Here is a 17315-nt window from a genome sequence, read left to right on the forward strand (position 1 = left end):
GTTTGGTGCTGAATAAGTACCGTTTTCTTGGGCTTTGGGCTGTAAATGGCAGAGCTGGGGAGAGCTGGCCTCCTCTTGACAAACATCTTATACATGGGAGAGTCATGGTTCAACACGGCAACACACCTCCAGGAAGACTGGAACAGCAACAGAGGCACAGACGAAAGATTCTCAGGAAGGCACTTTGTATGTCTGGGGGGAGGACAAACATGTCCGCCTGCATCTGCAATAAAGGCTGCAGAGCTGCTCTAACCTGGATGAGACAGGCAGCAGCTGGGATCTGCCTGTTGAAGTGCTTCTGCCGCTGCTTCTGTTGGACCTTCAAAGCGAACCCGGAGCCCAGGATCCCCTGCGGAAGCACAGCAACAGGCTGGCTAGTCACACACAATAACATTCCCACCATCATACGTTAGTCATTTATGATATGTCTAACAACCTCTCCTTCCTCACAGGGATAAGGAAGGGGGTGAAGAAGAGGCCATCTATCAGGATGCACTCAGCATTCAGCATGTTAGGATGTCTGAGATGCTAATGCATTTGCAACCTGGACACATTCACTCTCATCAGCATACAATGCAATACATTTATGCATCAACTTACTGCTGGCAGGGCGAAAAAGGAGATGGCAAAGACAGAGAAGCAGGATGCGATGGTTTTCCCAATCCAAGTCTGTGGAACCTTATCTCCGTAACCTATTGTCGTGACAGTCACCTTGGGTATAAGACACATTACATACAACAAATAAGCCAGGCTTATCTACAGGGAGGGCTTGGTTCACGTCAACTGAATTATCTTGACAGAGACGGATGAGGACTCCTACCACTCCCCACCAGAGCGCGTCAGCGTAGCTGCCAAACTCTGTTGCGCCGCTGCTGTCCACCGCGTCCTTCTCTGCCAGGTACACAAAGTAGGAGGAGAAGATGAGACCGAGGAAGCCAATGTACAGTGTGGTGATCAGCTCCTAGGAAAACAAACAAACACACAGTCAGGACAAAACAGACAGAGAAATGCTCCATTGCTCAACATGACGCATTTATCTGTGGTGTTCTATGTTCAGATGTTACTAAATATAGTAATGAACGGGAGCGTTGTAGTGAGTAAGTGTGTGTGTGGTAGTGTAGTTTTACATTACATTACATTACATTTCATTTGGCTGACGTTTTTCCACCAAAGCGACTTACAACATGGTAAAACATTTAAAGCTTTTAAGAACAATTCCAACAACAATTTATATAAACACAATAAGTGCATCAATGAGTGTAATAAGTGCATCAATGAGTGTAACAAGTGCATCAACGAGTGCCGAGTTTAAAGCGTTGCGGTCCAACCTGTCGGTGGATGAAGACCACGGAGCCGAGGAGGCGCCAAGTTCCGCCCTGCCTGTCCACGTGCAGCATGCGCAGGATCTGCAGGAAGCGGATCCCCCTGGAGTGAGCACATCCACGGTCACTACGAGTCCCACTGCACTTAGAGCGGGCTGGCTGAGGTCAGCACAGCAGCACACTTACCGGACTGCAGAGGTCGCAAACACTTGGCCATTGGAGCCCACAGCAAGCACGACGACGGAGGCCAACACCACAATCAGGTCTACGAGCACCAAACAGGAACATGAGGTAGTCATACACTACACTCAACATGCAATGCATTCATTTGTAGCATTACGTTTAATGAGGACATGCTGTGAAAACCATAATGGAGTGATTGGGTTGTACTGCACCGATGATGGAGATGGGTTTCCTGGCAAATCGCAGCCTTCCCAAAACGCCCACATATTTACTCCGGCATCCAGCTGACCAGAGTCTGACCACATACTCCACGCCAAAAAACACCACAAGCACAATTTCCTGCAAGGAAACAAAATGATGTGCCTTTCTGAAAGACTGAGTCTGGGGTAGAGTTTAGAATCAGATAAGACACAATAAGTTCTGTTTGATAATGAAATGCTGAGATGTGTCCTGTGGCGATTTGTTATCAGTGACAGTCAATAATGAACTGCCAACTTGAATTTCAATTAGGACTACCGGTCATGCCCAGCAGGAGGAAAAAAAGAAATGATTTCGATTGGCAGCATATTTAATGAAATTTCGGGTTTAACAAAGTGTCTTACAAGAATACAACTACAAGATAACAGATGTTTTTCTCCCTTTACTCCTGCAAGGCAAAACCAAAAGAAGTTGGGTATCATCACTGAAGAAAAGTAACACATCTGGAGGCAGAGAAATTAAAATAGACAGCTACATAAACAAAACAAACAGAACCAATATCACAGTGATAATGGAAATGATCTTTCCTAGATGATGATGATAAAGCAGTGGAGAGACAGTATTGACAGGAGGTTATGTGAAACCACAGAGAGGCCAACACACCCGCATGGCCAGCCACCACCACCAAACACCCCCCCCCCCCCCCCCCCCAGCTGAACCGCTCGCTGGAGGTAAACAATGGGGAGCTTGGTGTCTGCTGGCCGGGCCAGGGCCCCACTGGGCACTGAGGACCCTCAGACAAGTATGAGTTATGAGCTTGGCCAGGGAGCCCCTGCGCTGGGTGGTGGGGTGGCCGGGTCCCCCGACACGCAGCCTGGGAAAAGGGGGGAGCCTCGTCTGTGTGAGGGGCAGGCGGGCAGCAAAGGTTAGCTTGTCCAAGTCTCTCCTCGGCACGGCCGGGCGCAACAGGACCTGCCCTGGTGTGTGTGGCGGCGACGCGGGGTGTGTGTGGCCAGACAAAGCAGCGGACAGATGCAGAACGGGGCGCAGCGACGGAGGGAGGGCAACAGGGACGACTGGTGCCACAGGGCATATAAGGCATGAAAGGCTACACAACACATAACTCCGTCTGTTCCAGCCTCGCCACAGCCACCCGTCCTCAGCGGTGTCGACGCTATCAAGGGGCATCACTGTGTCGCTTATGCAAATGGGGAAAGAACTGGAGCTCCGTTAAATCCAGAAAAAGGAAATGGGGCTAATTTCAATGCTAAAAATGTGAAGCGTCCACCTCATTGGCCCAGTGACATAGTGACCCCACCGGCCAGCTGTCATGACATACAGTCTGAGTGGCCAACAAAGAGGGCGCCTCTGGCCATGAGAGTGGGGTGGAGGGGTGGGGTGTGTGTGTGTGTGTGTGTGTGTGTGTGTGTGTGTGTTGGGGGGGCGCACAGGAAATCAAGCAACAGATGCAATGCTTCTCCGGGTTGCCGTGGTAATGTGATTTCCAATCCAACCTGCAGCAGGGCGGACTGGGCAGCAGTCGGTTGACCACAGGGGGTTGCGATGGCAACACAAAGGGAATGGCTGACCAAAAGTAATCAATCTTTTTATGTGCGCCATGAAGGCATGATATTGACATGAGAGATTGTATAAAAAAAATATGTGTTCGGTGTGAGAGATGAACAACAAATTGTAAAGTTCTCTAGTTGTATTCATCTTTTTACTGGCCAACTTATTCTCTTAATTATGAGAGACCTCAAGAATAAAGTACTTAGAGTAATTATCCTGTAAAATGGCTTGACAGACCTGCTGAAATTCAGCCTCTGAAACACTTTCTTTAGCTTCATGGCATTTTAAAAAAGTCTATTTAACGGTAAATAGACTTGGCTGTTGATTGGCAACCGTGTGATTTCCCCTGCCTTTAGCACTTGGAATGTATCATGTCTCCTGTGTACATCTGAAATGGGTTTCAAAAGCATCTCCAGCTCTAACCCCCCACACCGTGCAGACAGCAGAGAGGCTCCTCTCCTCTGGGCTCAGCTGAGCTGGGGAGGGTGCGGGATCCTAACCTCCCCTCCCGGCAGGACAGAGATAGATGGAACCAATGCCTGCCCTGTGGGGGGCAGGAAGTCATGCCACTTAACTGTCTCAGTGATGATTACTCTCTCACTTGCAAACAGAGCTGTAGAGGAAACGTGCTTTTGCATGCGTCACTGACGCCAGAGCAGCTGTAAGAAGGAGTGGGACCTCTCCTGGGCGACGGCTTGGTGCTGTTTTATCGCACTGGGACAATGTTTATCTTGCACGCCAGTGTTGGGTCGCAGCTCATTAGAGCCTGACTTGCTTGTGTGTTTTACCACACCAGCAAGGACATCCTGTTGGACATGTCACTCTCTACAGCCCTACACGTGTTCTGTCACACCTTCTTAGATAGAGCAGAGTGCTATCTTCACACTGCCTAAACTGTGTGTGTGTGTGTGTGTGTGTGTGTGTGTGTGTGTGCCTGTGTGTGTGTGTGTGTGTGTGTGTGTGTGTGGGTGGGTGTGTGTGCATGTGTGTTGCCAATTTTCAAAAATAGAACCCTACAGCAATCTTTTTGAAAACTATACTAACATGAATACTCACTAATTCTGTGCTTGCTGTACATCCAGTGAAATGTGAGTCACAAAACAATGAGGTCAATGGATAATTTGCAAATGGTTCTTGAGCATTCCCATTAACAATAATCAGCATTTGAACTTCTCCTGACTCTGCTTTATGGCCGCCGCCATAATGTGATAATTTGCCTGAATAACAAAGGAGCGTCATGAGACAGTGTAAACAACTTCTTGACCATGTAAAAGCTTCCCAATTGAATGACCTAGCTAGCCATGCCTGTCATTGGTGGCTGCAGGGGAATTCCCCCCACTGTGCGTCCTGCTTTAAACAGTCAACCTTGTGATTGTTATAAAATATGCACGACTCTAAATGAGTTCCTCTCTAAGGACCTCTTTTTAATACAGTGCAGTGTGTTGCTGAAGCCTAGAGGTCGAGTGGACTATAAAGGAGGCCAATAAACATAGTGACCCGGGTCAGTTTAATGTAGTTAGCAAATATCCAGCTGAGAGTATTGTCCTCGATGATCTTTAACTCCAAAGAGATCAGGGGGGAGCTCTGCTACCACCATATGGCAAACAGAAGACATCCTCAGAAGGGCATTTCACTTGGAAATGGGATGCCACTGGCAGCATTAAGGCCAACTACAATAAATGAAGTATAAATGTCAAAATGCAGACGACTCTGACACATCGCTATCTATCTACAATCAATATTTTAAAACATAATAAAATCTTTAGTAAAATTAGACTACCATCTTCATCTTCACTTAAATAAAAGCAAAAGAACAAGAAAAATAATTGTGCATTAGGCAATGTCTTACAATAGCTAAATATACAATTAGGCTACTATGTATCAGTAGCCTACTAGCAACTGAAAACTGAAGCTAATTATCTACCCTGGCAAACACCCACTATAATTACAGTGCAGCAAATGTCTTCTATTTAAATGAAAGTGCTTGAGTCAGCGCACTTCTGGCTCTGATGAGGAGATTGTGGAGGAGTGTGTCGGCGGTAGCTCGGATGGGAGCTGTGTATCCTTTGTGAACAACATTCTGTCGGTCAAAGTGGAGTTTATCAGAGGTCAAGTGCAATAGTACAAACACATACTGACAGCATTGAATGGAACGGTACAGACACCCCTTTAAACACCCCACGGGCCTGCATCATTCCACAGCCTGCATCTCTAGCAGAGACTGTAACCGTAACACAACATAATGTCTTAATTGCTGGAATCTCACTGTAAGATCTCTCACTGATGCAACGCGATCTGTTGAGGTCTGATTCATGACATTTGGCGATGGAATCGCCTCGGTGGCACAAAAGGGGGGACACCTGTTGCGAGGCTTGGTTAAGCTCGGAGCCTCTAAAGCAGGCGGGCCACTCCTGGCCCGGGCTTGACTAATCCCTGCAGGGGCTGCCCCGCTCCAAGCCCCGAGTCTGCTAGATTAACTTGTGATTCTGGGCGTCGCCTAATGAACCGACCGTGCTGCTTTAATCCCATTAGCCATTGGCTGGCTTGCACTTTGACCTTGTGCAAACCCCAGCCTCGCTCAATCTGCCCCTTAATCTCCCGCCCCTTGCTTTTGCCTTTCGCTGGCTGTGCGAGGGGCCGCGACCGACCCCCCCACACCCCCCCCCCATCCCCCGCGCCCCAGCCCTGGCTTTTGTCTCTGCTCCGCCGACTGAAGAAAGGCAGATTTACCACACAAACAGACAAATTATTGTGAGTACGAGGCCTACTAATCCCAGCATCTGGCACTCAGAGTCGCTGATTTGTGAGTCGCTCAAATCCCCCTTTGTCTCAAGTACAATTGCCATTGCCACCGCACTACCCCCCCCATCCCCCAGAGCGGCTGCAATCGTTTACAGTATTGAGTTAATCAGAAATCACTGATTAATTCTAACACTAAATGGCAGGGTAGGGGTACGCGCCCAATATAAACAAACTGTATATCACACACACTGACTCAGTGACTTATTGTCGTCAGAGATGGGGTATTGTTGCAGGCTGCCCTTGAAAGCCACACGTTGCAGTAGGCATGTTTATTAAACAATGTTTCTAGATTGTTTTGTTTCATCTAGTTTGGTTGTTCAAATGTCTACTCAAAACAACTTTAGGAATGAATGGCAACATCCTTTACATTGTTGAACCTTATAGAATAATATGTAAAAGGCTGGAAACATCACATTTCCTAACACAGTTACAATTAACTGTGTCTAAAATGGTCTACGTACAGACACTACGTTGATTTTAGACTTTAAAGTTTGGATGATTTCAGACAACCTGGGTAGAGGTAACTGAAATGCATGCATTCATACAACTGTGATTGAAGTCTTACATTTTAAAATACTCTGTAAACATGACTCATTCAGGTCAATTTCCCAAAACTGATAAACTGGTAAAGGTAGTGCTAGGTCGCCCTCTGCTGGTCAACATGAAACAGGGTATATCAGTGCAACAACACTGCCAACACGAAATCTAGTTGACCTCGAATCAGATTTGAACAATGGTGAGATAAGATCTTAATCTGTCCTTGAATCAAGATTCCTTGGTCACACTTTGGAGCACACAAGAGGGAAAAGACACACAGAGACCTCAACAGGTTTGGCACTTCAACAGCTCTCTTGAATGTCAGCTGAGTCTGACCTTGACCACATAAGAGGGCATTCTGTAGGTGCACATTCCACCTGTTTGCAGTAAATGGACACTGCGGATTAGAGGCAGCACTCACCACCCAGAAGAGCGTTCCGTGAGCCAAGGCCTGGTACTGATCAATAGTGGACAGCACACTGAGGATTAAGCACGCCAGGACAATGAGAAACCTGCCAGGGAGAAAACAAACAATTAGCTGCCGAACACCATCAGCCATTTCACCACCAATCTCCCAGTGGCCTGGCTATACTCATTACATTGGAAACAGAAGTGGGAGACATTTATTGTACGCTATTTTTTACCTCTGGCTTGTAGCAATTATACCAGAATTCTTCAAAAATAGGACACACGGTCTAAACAGCTGACAGCACACATTCAGTGATGAACATGATACAAAAACTTTATATGCTAACATATCCAAAGGACAATGCTTCCACCAACCTCAGGTCATACCAACAAAGCATGGAAAAATGAAACTAAATGTCTGTACCTCTAGTATGTCAAGGCAAAGAACTTTGTTATGTGTAATTCACACACATATAACAATGTTCTAAATTCCCAACTATAAATATCCTATAAAAAATGACAGGCCTAAACACATCAACGTGGACTTTAAACAAACAAACCATAATGGTATACGCTTGTGCTATAAACTCCAATAAAAGTACAGATCGGGCCATGAACACATATGAAAGCTGGGGAACTCCATGGGGGCTGCCCTGAAGCTGTTCTTGTTTCTCTGGGCTCCCAGCTGGAATGAAGTCAAACACATCACTAAGTTAACTCTCCAAGCAAGGTCACTCGCCCCTTTCAGCCTGAACCAATGCAGTAGCCAATGCAGCAGCTCCTCAATACATTTGAGATAAAGTTGTTTCCTTTTCAAAGATAGGCTAGACTGTTTGGACTCGGCTGATCTGGCAGAGCATATATAAGTGCACACATTTCCATTTCACCAGGGTAATAATTTTCCTAGAAGTAAAAGCAGAGTGGACGAGCTGGCCTCTTTATGCTATAATATGCCCAAATGTCTCTGACAGCTGATAAGGCAATCGTATGAACTAAAATAAGGCTTGGATGAAAGCACTAGCTTTGTAGTCAGGCACTTTTGGTTTAAGTCAGGAATAACTAAGAGTAAACAGAATCTTATCACTGTTATGCTTTACGTTTAACTTAAGATCAGGAAAGCACAGCCCCCACTCCAAACAAGAGGATGAGAACATTACATATCCACATTGCTGGCACATACATGGTAATAATACAGTATCATTGCTAATGGGAAACAATTAATATATTCTTCCATAAATACTTATACATATAGAAAATATGTCTTGCTTTCAATGGATCATTCCAAATGTTTTTTTAAACAACACATCTTAAAGAATAAAGACATACATATTGTATTATCACTTACACAGTGAAGTCTGTTGGAAAATGCAAAACAGCAGATCAGCAGTATAGTTAACAAAACTGACAAACTCACACATTTGGTTTATCGAACACTCATTAATGCCAGAATCTTAGACTATCAAAGAAACAGACAGTCACAAAAGTAGTGAGGAACAGTCATACAAAATTTCAAGTACGCACTTGCAACTTTACTCTGTCATTGATTTGTTTGGATAGCCTATTACAGAAGATAAGGTAAAAGATTAGTTAAATGTGATAGTGTCTAAAGTGGTCAGCAATATGCAACACCAACACACATGAATATGTAGGTTAACTACTTTGTAGCAATTCAAAAAGCAAAGATAAAACTATGATGAGTGTAATTCTACATAAATAAAACACTTTATGTAGGCTTAGTAACTGAACAGCAAATGGGACACACTGCAGTAGCCTATAAACAACATTATTTTATGCATATCATCATTATATGAAGTGACAATTCACATGCAGACAGAAAAAGGTAAACTGAACACATGAAAGGCAACAGCTGGTACAACAAAGAGGACAGGCCTTTCATTTCCACTGAAGCTTTCAGTAAGATCTTTGAGGGAGGGGTGTGGGTTGAAAACAAACAGGCCGCTTGCCCTGGGCAGAGTGAGCATCACACATCATACAAACCAGCCAGCTCTCCATCAGCATCAGACCTGCGGGACCAGCAGCAAGCTCCTCTTTAGGGAAGGAAGTCGTCTTCTCAAGACAACTTAGTTTGTTCACCTCTGACTCTGCCATTATTATGGCTATATTGCTGTTGCACTATTGCTGTTGTTATTCTTGGTCCTGTTGTCGCTTTTAGTGACAACAACAACAAAAACAACACAATTGACATTCTTCCAAGTGTATAGGCCATTGCCATGACTTCATTCATGAAAAATAGTTTAAGCTGCTATATTATCTGCTGTCTTATATTGACAGATTGACCGATTTTGTAAGACATGCTGTCACAGAGAAGTCAGAGAAGTCATCGTGTCTTACAGTGACACGGCTTTCCTATGTCACTACACGGCTTAACCAGCATGCATCCTTGCTGAATGGCAGCAGATTTCTAAAGTTATTCATTATTGATGAGGGGGATCATTTACACCCACCTGTGCTGGTACCATTTGTCCAAGTACCTTCCACTCAGACAACAAAATCCCCCTGCTAGACTCTAGCCATTGTAGCATTTATCCACATGACCCAAGGGCTCAGCTGCCATCATGACTGAAGCCCGTGGACTCTCTCTCTTCTTTCTCTGATGTCCTCAGTTTCTGCTTTCCAGTTTTATGTGTGTATCTCTCGTGCCACTGGTGGTGAGGGTCGTAAACATGAGTGCAACATGAAAGTAGGTGGTAGTCTCTGCTGTGCTGCCCACACACACACCACAGAAGTCTGAAGAGGGTCAAGCTGTACAGATAAAGGGCCCTACATCCCTCTGAAGCCTAGAAGAGCGATAAGGCAGCACACATTCTTGGCTAGCCGTGCTAGCCTCCCACTCTCACTCACTGAGGCGAAAGGCAACGTTTCCTTTGCTCTTTCTCCAGCGAGGATCTTCTTATGACGGCAGATGTTGATACATTTTATGACATTGCCACTGGGGTGATACATTTTGGAGGTTAGGAGAGCAGAGAGGAAACCACCATTGGTAATGTCATCGTTGGGTTATGTAATGTTGATGTTGTTGACCCTGCTGAGGACTATTTTTGTCAAACATCACAGACCAGATGTGTGTGCCGAAACTCCGGATCTCTCCTGACCATTCATACACACACGGATGCAAACACGTCAGAAACCACATGCACACGCACACGCACACACACGCACGTACGCATACACACACTGGAGATACTTTGGGAAAACAAATGTTAATTTACTGTGTTGAGCAAATGTCTATATATTCCCTTTCCAAAGCAAAATGACTGTAGTAGACTTTCAGTTCATTCATAAATATTATGGCACATCTACCAAGCTCCCAAAACTGTCATTGGTGTTTATGTACAAGCCCTTGTGCCCACTACTCTCCCTACCACTGCATCACGACTGTGCCACTGACTCAGGCCTCTGGGAAGTTTCCGGCTGGCCGGCTGGCTGCAGGAACACTCACACTCTGCTGGCATCGCTCTTACACACCAACAAGTCACAGGGCAGCCAGACCAGACAGGCCCTTTGGCTCCACAGGCCCGTCGAGCTGCCAAGTTTAGTCGCTTGCTATCACCCCCTGTCCTGTGAGAGATACCGGGTATGACCATCAAGCATGGACCTCATTCTGAACATTCCTCTACCACAGATGTACTTACAAATCCCCCCACTGAACTGTATCGGACACCTGACATAATTGTTTCACTTGACAAATGTACATGTATAAGAGGCAGGCTAGTCCATGCCATTGATACATAGCCTACACTGCATGTAATGGCTCATACCGCTGTAATAATAAAGCCATCGGTGCATTTACTAGCAATGACTTCTTGGAAAGTGATTTTACTCATTAATCTGAAAGGGAAATATAAAACATGGTTTTGCTTGGTTCGAGATTGAACATGCACCTGAAATTCACAACGCAAACCTTGAAGAGTAGGTAAGAACAAATTCACAAATTAAAACAAAGACCCTAATCACAAATGACCATTATGAGACTTACACTGTGAAGTGATATACAAAACATTTCCATCCGGATGGTCTCTCCAAAAAGTTGTAGACGCGTCCTTGGACGTAACCTCTGGTGAGCACGGGACGAGTGGTACTGTACACAGACATCCGGGGGTTGAGGTTAAGTCCATGCAGGTGGGATACCCGTCGTTGGCCCACTACTGTGCGGATACCGATGTCTTCAATGCTCTTTCTTCTCCCCATAGTAGTTTGATTTTGTGGAATCGTTAAGGTATTCTTGCTACAGGGACTCCCAGATTGAACAGTGTCATATAATGTATTAGATGTCTTCTCGGACATCTCCAGCTCAGACGGTGTGTTTCCCTGCTGAGAGATGGACGACCCCGCTATATTCCAAGCGTTTGTGTTATTCCCTGACGGAGAGGACATGTCTTGGTCTGCAAAAGCGCTCCGGGAGAGGGGAGAAGAGGAAGGTAGAGAATTCAGCTCCGTCTGTAAACTCACTTGTTACGCGCCTCCGTCCGGTGTAGGCTAATTGTTTCGATATAGTTTATCTTGCGTGGAGAGTCGGAGCAAACTGTCCCAAAGTAGTTCAAAACATACTTTAGCCTGTGCTACCATGCAGATCTAAGCAGTATCATGGTTTTAATTAAATATAGGCTATGCCATATGCTTTCCTAAGAGCGCTACAACCTACACGGTTCGCTGCGTTCCAAACAGTGAAAGAACTGCTGGCTGAAGAGGGATAAGGGAAACTGCAATCTACCTCTATCACGTGCAACATCATTAAAAAGGTAGCCTACCTGACGGGCATGAATGGATGGGTTAACTTAAATGAATGCGTTGGACTTCTTCGATTTAAACGAAAACATTGAACTAATGGCTCGGGAAGCTGTTTTGCAAAGCTAACTGTGTTTTGTGTGTGCTATCAAAGCCTTTGGGGGATTTTGTTGGGTTATGAATTGTGAATTTGTCCAATCAATTTTACTACTATACTGTTGACGTCTGCATGACCTTGAGAGCCTGCTATGTCACTCACAAGAGGTCTAGAGAACTATTCTATTCATTCAGACAGACGCGCTTCTTTTCCACTGAGGTCACATGGCTCACAGGCGGTGACAGCTTCTGTTGTCGGGTAGATATTGCTGTTTTAACAGATGCAAGCAGATATCGGATAATAATTCACTAAATGCATCCCAGTAACCTTCACATACACAGGAAGTTTTGTAAGAGATATGCATTCCAAAAACGACCTAGAGGAGCACGCTCGAGGCAAAATAATTGGAAGTAATTACAGACCTGAAAATTAATTGTGCACGTGAAAATGGCAAATTAAAACATCGTATTTTGCGTCGTCTCTATGGAGACGAAGTCATATTAATTTTTATATCTAAATCACCGTAATTACCCTGTCATTTGGTGCTATTGGTACATATTCATATGAATAATTTTGGTTGCAATGCCCTAGAGTGACGAAAGAGAGCAGCGTTTCTTCATCTTTATGCTGCAGTCTAGACGTCTATCAAAACCCCCTCTCTCATTGGTCTCCATTTCTGGCCTACGATTGGTTTTGTTAGTGTAAATGACTGCATTACTTCAGTGTAAATGCATGTTATCAGAACAGTGTTGCTATCAGAACAACTTTGTTTTAAGCGCTATAATTGCTCAAAGCGCTATCTCTGCCTAAATGCCATAAACCACATTTCAAAGCTCACAGTGATCATATTATAATCTACATAGCCTTCTTGTTGTTTGTTGTTGATACCTTGAGAGAGAGAGAGAGAGAGAGAGAGAGAGAGAGAGAGAGAGAGAGAGAGAGAGAGAGAGAGATGCTCAACAAGCAAGTTCAGGAAGGCGACTTTGTTGGTGAAACTGGTTCTTTGGTTGCACTTCCAGGCCACTGGCAGCGCGTGTAGTCCTGGAAGGAGAGCCCTTATGTTATGGATTCCGGGTACAACAGGCAACACATTTGTGACTGCCACCAGCCATTATGCAATGCTGTTGTATCCTGCATCAGATAGACAGATAGATAGATAGAGTAGATAGATAGATAAATAGATAGATAAAACACGATGCGGCTCTGGTGTCATTTAATGCTATTAAGGGGGAAATAATGATGTTGTACAATGTGCCATTCGCCATAGGTTTAAATATAAAAGGAAATGGATACATACCAGGCATTGGGGACTGATCCAGTATTTGAAACAAACTTATATTACAAAGATTGCGATTTATTTCAAGCATTTTCTCTGTGTACTACAGAGGTGAAACGACTGGTCTCTCTCTCTCTCTACACACACACACACACACACACACAAATATATATATATATATATATATATATACTAAGAAACAGTTGCCCGACTGGAAATGTCCAAAGCACTACTCTATCTCTACCCAAATGCCATAAACCAAATGTCAAAGCTCACAGTAATCATAGTATAATCTACGTAGCATATGCTTGTTGTTTGTTGTTGATACCTTGATAGAGAGAGAGAGAGAGAGAGAGAGAGAGAGAGAGAGAGAGAGAGAGAGAGAGAGAGAGAGAGAGAGAGAGAGAGAGAGAGACATGCTCAACACGCATGTTCAGGAAAGTGATGTTTTTTGCTACTTTGGTTCCTTGGTTGCACTTGCAGGCTACTGCCAGCACATGTAGTCCTGAAAGGAGAGCCTTGATGGATTCCGGGTACAACATGCAACACATTTGTGACTCCCGCCAGCTATTGTGCAATGCCGTTGTATACTGCATCAGATAGACAGATAGACAGATAGATAGATAGATAGATAGATAGATAGATAGATGGATAGAACATGATGCGGCTCTGGTGTCCTTCAGTGCAATGGTATTTTTGCCTTCAGGAATCAACCATCTGCTGTAGACGGTGCTGAAAAAAGAAATGCTTCTCCTGTCTATGTTCGGACCATTTCTTCGGTCTCAACCTATCAATTTAAGGCAGTTACATGTGCTACCAATCCACGGCATGAGAAAAAATAGTATGCTGGCAAACAGGCCTACAATTAAGGTCAGTTAAATATCGTACCAAGAATGGGTGTGGCTTCAAACAAAACAAAGCAGTGAAGCTTTGAAGGAAGTTAGACAAAAAATACTTCATGTATTTATGTTGTAGGACCCAAGAATAGCCCAAGTACAGCAAAAAGAGAAGAATGAATTGCTCTGAAACAAATGTGTTTATCAATTTATAGAATAGATAAGAGCACAGCATAGATAAGAACACATCAGACAGTCACATTGGGTCCTGAAGATTCAATTCTACAATAGTGGTACTGATAACAATGTTGCCAGTCCATGTTTACAGCCAAGCTAGTATTGGGAAAAGTACCTTTTGATCAAAGACAATTCATAGATAGAAAATAAGAAACTTTCAATCAACAAATTAGGAAAAATGAAAAGGCGGAATATAATTTGTCATGGAAAAGAAACAAATCCTAAAAAGGTTGAGAAGGGGAAAATAAACAATGTCGTACAGTTTACCATTCATCATAGGTTTAAATTGATAAGAAATTAGTTACATACCAGGCATTAAGGACTGACCCAGCATTAGAAACAAACTTACCAAGAATACGATTTATTTCAAGCATTTTCTCTGTGTATTACAGAATTGAAAGGCTGGTCTATATTTTGTTTTACTAAGAAACAGTTGTTACAAAAAGAAAAAGAAAAAAAGAACTGAGATGTTCATTATTTCTGAGATGTTCACCCGAACTATTATCTTTCATTCCTGAACCAGTTGGCCTATTGGAAATGACTGAAAAAGCTCTGCAAGCCATTCTCTCCAAAAAATGGAAGAGCTCCTTCGTTGCTTCTCATGTAAAGTAGCAAAAGCACCAGTACGGCCAATATCACTAATGGCACCAACAGGTTCCATCCGGATGCCAGAATGTTATACCACTTGGCCTTTTCGGAGTTCTCCCGGGCCTCTCTTAAGTTTCCCAACGTCTTCTGGTCCCTAGCCTGCAGACACAACCCAGTTCATATGAAAGATGCTTATCAGTGGCATGTTGTTAACTCCCCCCATAATATCCATTGTAATGATATTTGTTACAGTATTCCATGAGGCATATCATTTTGTAGTCACTACTTAGTGTAACAGAAATGACAAGACTGACCTTTACTGAATAGACGAGAGCCAGGAATCCAAGGCAACAGAAGTTGACATACAGAGTGTTGCAAAGGGACCAAATCAAGTAGTCCTTGGGGACTTTTTCTGAGGTTCCCATGTTTATGGCAGTGGAATGCGCCATTTTGCGGGTGGATTTAGTGGTAGTTAGCGGGGTGTAGTCGGTGGAGTAGCAATAAGTCGCATTATCCATACTGGTGGCTCTTTTCTCTTCAGGTGTTTAGTTCTGGAGCTGTGCATAGAGTTCCCCAATGTGCTGCTCTCCTCCCTGTCTCTGTCTCTGTCTCTTGAGAGATTTTTGTGGCATAGTTTTTATGCAGGGCAGGGCACAGAGGGCTGGCAGTTTGTGGTCTCTCCTCTGATACGACGGCAGTGCCGGAATTATACACGCCGCCTTTACTGTAGTCGCATCACATATCCAGGGCTTACTAGTTATTTCACAAGTCAGCGATATTTCATTCATGTGATGTTTGGGGCGATCAAACATCTGCAAGCGATAAAAATGCAGAGTAGGTATATCTTTTGAGGTGGGGTGAAACATCTCATGAAAAAGAGATGTTGAAAACCCTGGCTGTGGTGTAGGCCCATTGCCTGAAGTGTTGTGGTGGGGGCAGGTAAGCAGTGGTGGTATGAGTGGGCGTGTAGTAGTAGTAGTTTCATCACATTTAGCCCTCAATGACAAACATGATAGATCTCAGAAGTAGTCCACACATTCTTCTCCTGTGTAGGCACACGTGTTTCACTCTGCCCGAGGGAAGAAGTCTGCAGCTCTACTGTTAAGAAAAAAAGCCAATGGGTATACTCAGACGTGACATGAATTATAATGATTTGAACTAAACCAAGTGGAGTTTCCAGAATAATGAAAAAAAATACCTGTTATGTAGGATGAATACAAAGTGTCTCTGTCACATATCATGGCCGGGTGAATTACTGACAGATATTTTTTTTTCTTTTTTTGCCAGACTCAGCTTCGTTGAAGGAACATTGAATGTTATCTTTTGAAACTTAGGATGATTGATGTCGATTTTGTTGCATGTTTAGTGTCCCAAGGTTGGGTCAGGACAAGGCCCTGGGGCACATCAGTAAGGTGGCTCAAAAGGGGTTGGAGAGATCTGTTAGATTGAAAGACTTTCTTCTTGACAAACTGAATACCAATGAGGATGAGGCAGGAAGCAGCTCCCTCTGTGTGGACTAACAGGTTTATCCTCCACAGTTTTCCTCTGTCTTTAATATTGTATGAACTGTACAGATCTAGACTGACGGCCTCCCTGATGCTATGCTAATCCATTCCATTTCATAGTGTATTCTCCATGTAGTCATTTAGCGGACGCTTTGATCCAGAGTGACTTGTTATGCAGCGAATGCACACATAGTGTCAGAATGTGGGCTTCTATGGGGAGAGGAAGTGCTGACCCTGATAATTCCACTGTCATGCATCACACTTTTAAGCATGATGCCGTTATGGATAATTGATAGCCATGTTTTATATGCACAGACTTGTGTGGGTCCCCAAATGACCCAAGTGACAGTGTGTGCTGTCATTCTCCTATGCTGTTGGGCCACTTGGGCTTGGACTGTCATGTCCTGAAAAAGCTACCGCATGATTGAATGGACGTTTTCAAGATGCTTGAAGAAAAGATATGACTAAAAATAACTAGACAAAAGAATCATGGCATTGGAAGGCGGTTGTATACAGCCTCTTTTGTGCTCTGTCTTCCGAAACCTTTTTCTGCCCACTTTGGAAGAAGCTGCCTTCTCCCTCGGTAGGGTTTGTTTGGGGAAGTGTTCATAATGGGCGCACTGAATCATGGTACACTGGAGCATCACAAGGGATGCCATTTGCGTAATATGAACATAATGCAAAGTTAATTACTGGATCTAATTGACTCAATTAATGCACAATGAATGTTGTATTTACTAAAGCAAACCTTTGTTTCACAAGCACATCCACGGGAGACTCATGACTATGCACATGAGCTGGCTTGCAAGTTGCAACAATAAAAAGAAAAAGGAAACAGTCCTGGGTGGACTAAAGTGTAAAAGCACAAAATGCAGTGGCTTTATTTCCTCTCACAAAATGACCCCTGTGAGAGCGAGGATAAACACCACCGACTGGCTGCTCACTGAATATACAGAAGAAAACAGTCAATTTACTGTGCAATGCTTGACAATGAAAGGACAGAAAAGGCAA

At 44.0% G+C, this 17315-nt stretch overlaps 1 protein-coding gene across 1 annotated transcript in view; it reads right to left on the minus strand.

The window, feature by feature from the left end:
* Positions 1–11228, minus strand: part of kcnq1.1 (potassium voltage-gated channel, KQT-like subfamily, member 1.1) — a 31302-nt gene extending 20074 nt beyond the window's left edge. The window contains exons 1-9 of the mRNA XM_062549901.1: positions 11017–11228; positions 7033–7123; positions 1718–1844; positions 1509–1587; positions 1329–1425; positions 821–961; positions 601–711; positions 254–349; positions 21–137 (exon numbers count right to left, since the gene is read on the minus strand). Coding sequence (XP_062405885.1) covers positions 21–137; positions 254–349; positions 601–711; positions 821–961; positions 1329–1425; positions 1509–1587; positions 1718–1844; positions 7033–7123; positions 11017–11228 — 1071 coding nt within the window. The remainder of the gene's footprint in view (positions 1–20; positions 138–253; positions 350–600; positions 712–820; positions 962–1328; positions 1426–1508; positions 1588–1717; positions 1845–7032; positions 7124–11016) is intronic.
* Between the last annotated feature and the right edge of the window lie 6087 nt (positions 11229–17315).

The sequence above is a fragment of the Sardina pilchardus genome, chromosome 11, assembly GCF_963854185.1.
Source record: "Sardina pilchardus chromosome 11, fSarPil1.1, whole genome shotgun sequence".
Classification (NCBI taxonomy): domain Eukaryota; kingdom Metazoa; phylum Chordata; class Actinopteri; order Clupeiformes; family Clupeidae; genus Sardina; species Sardina pilchardus.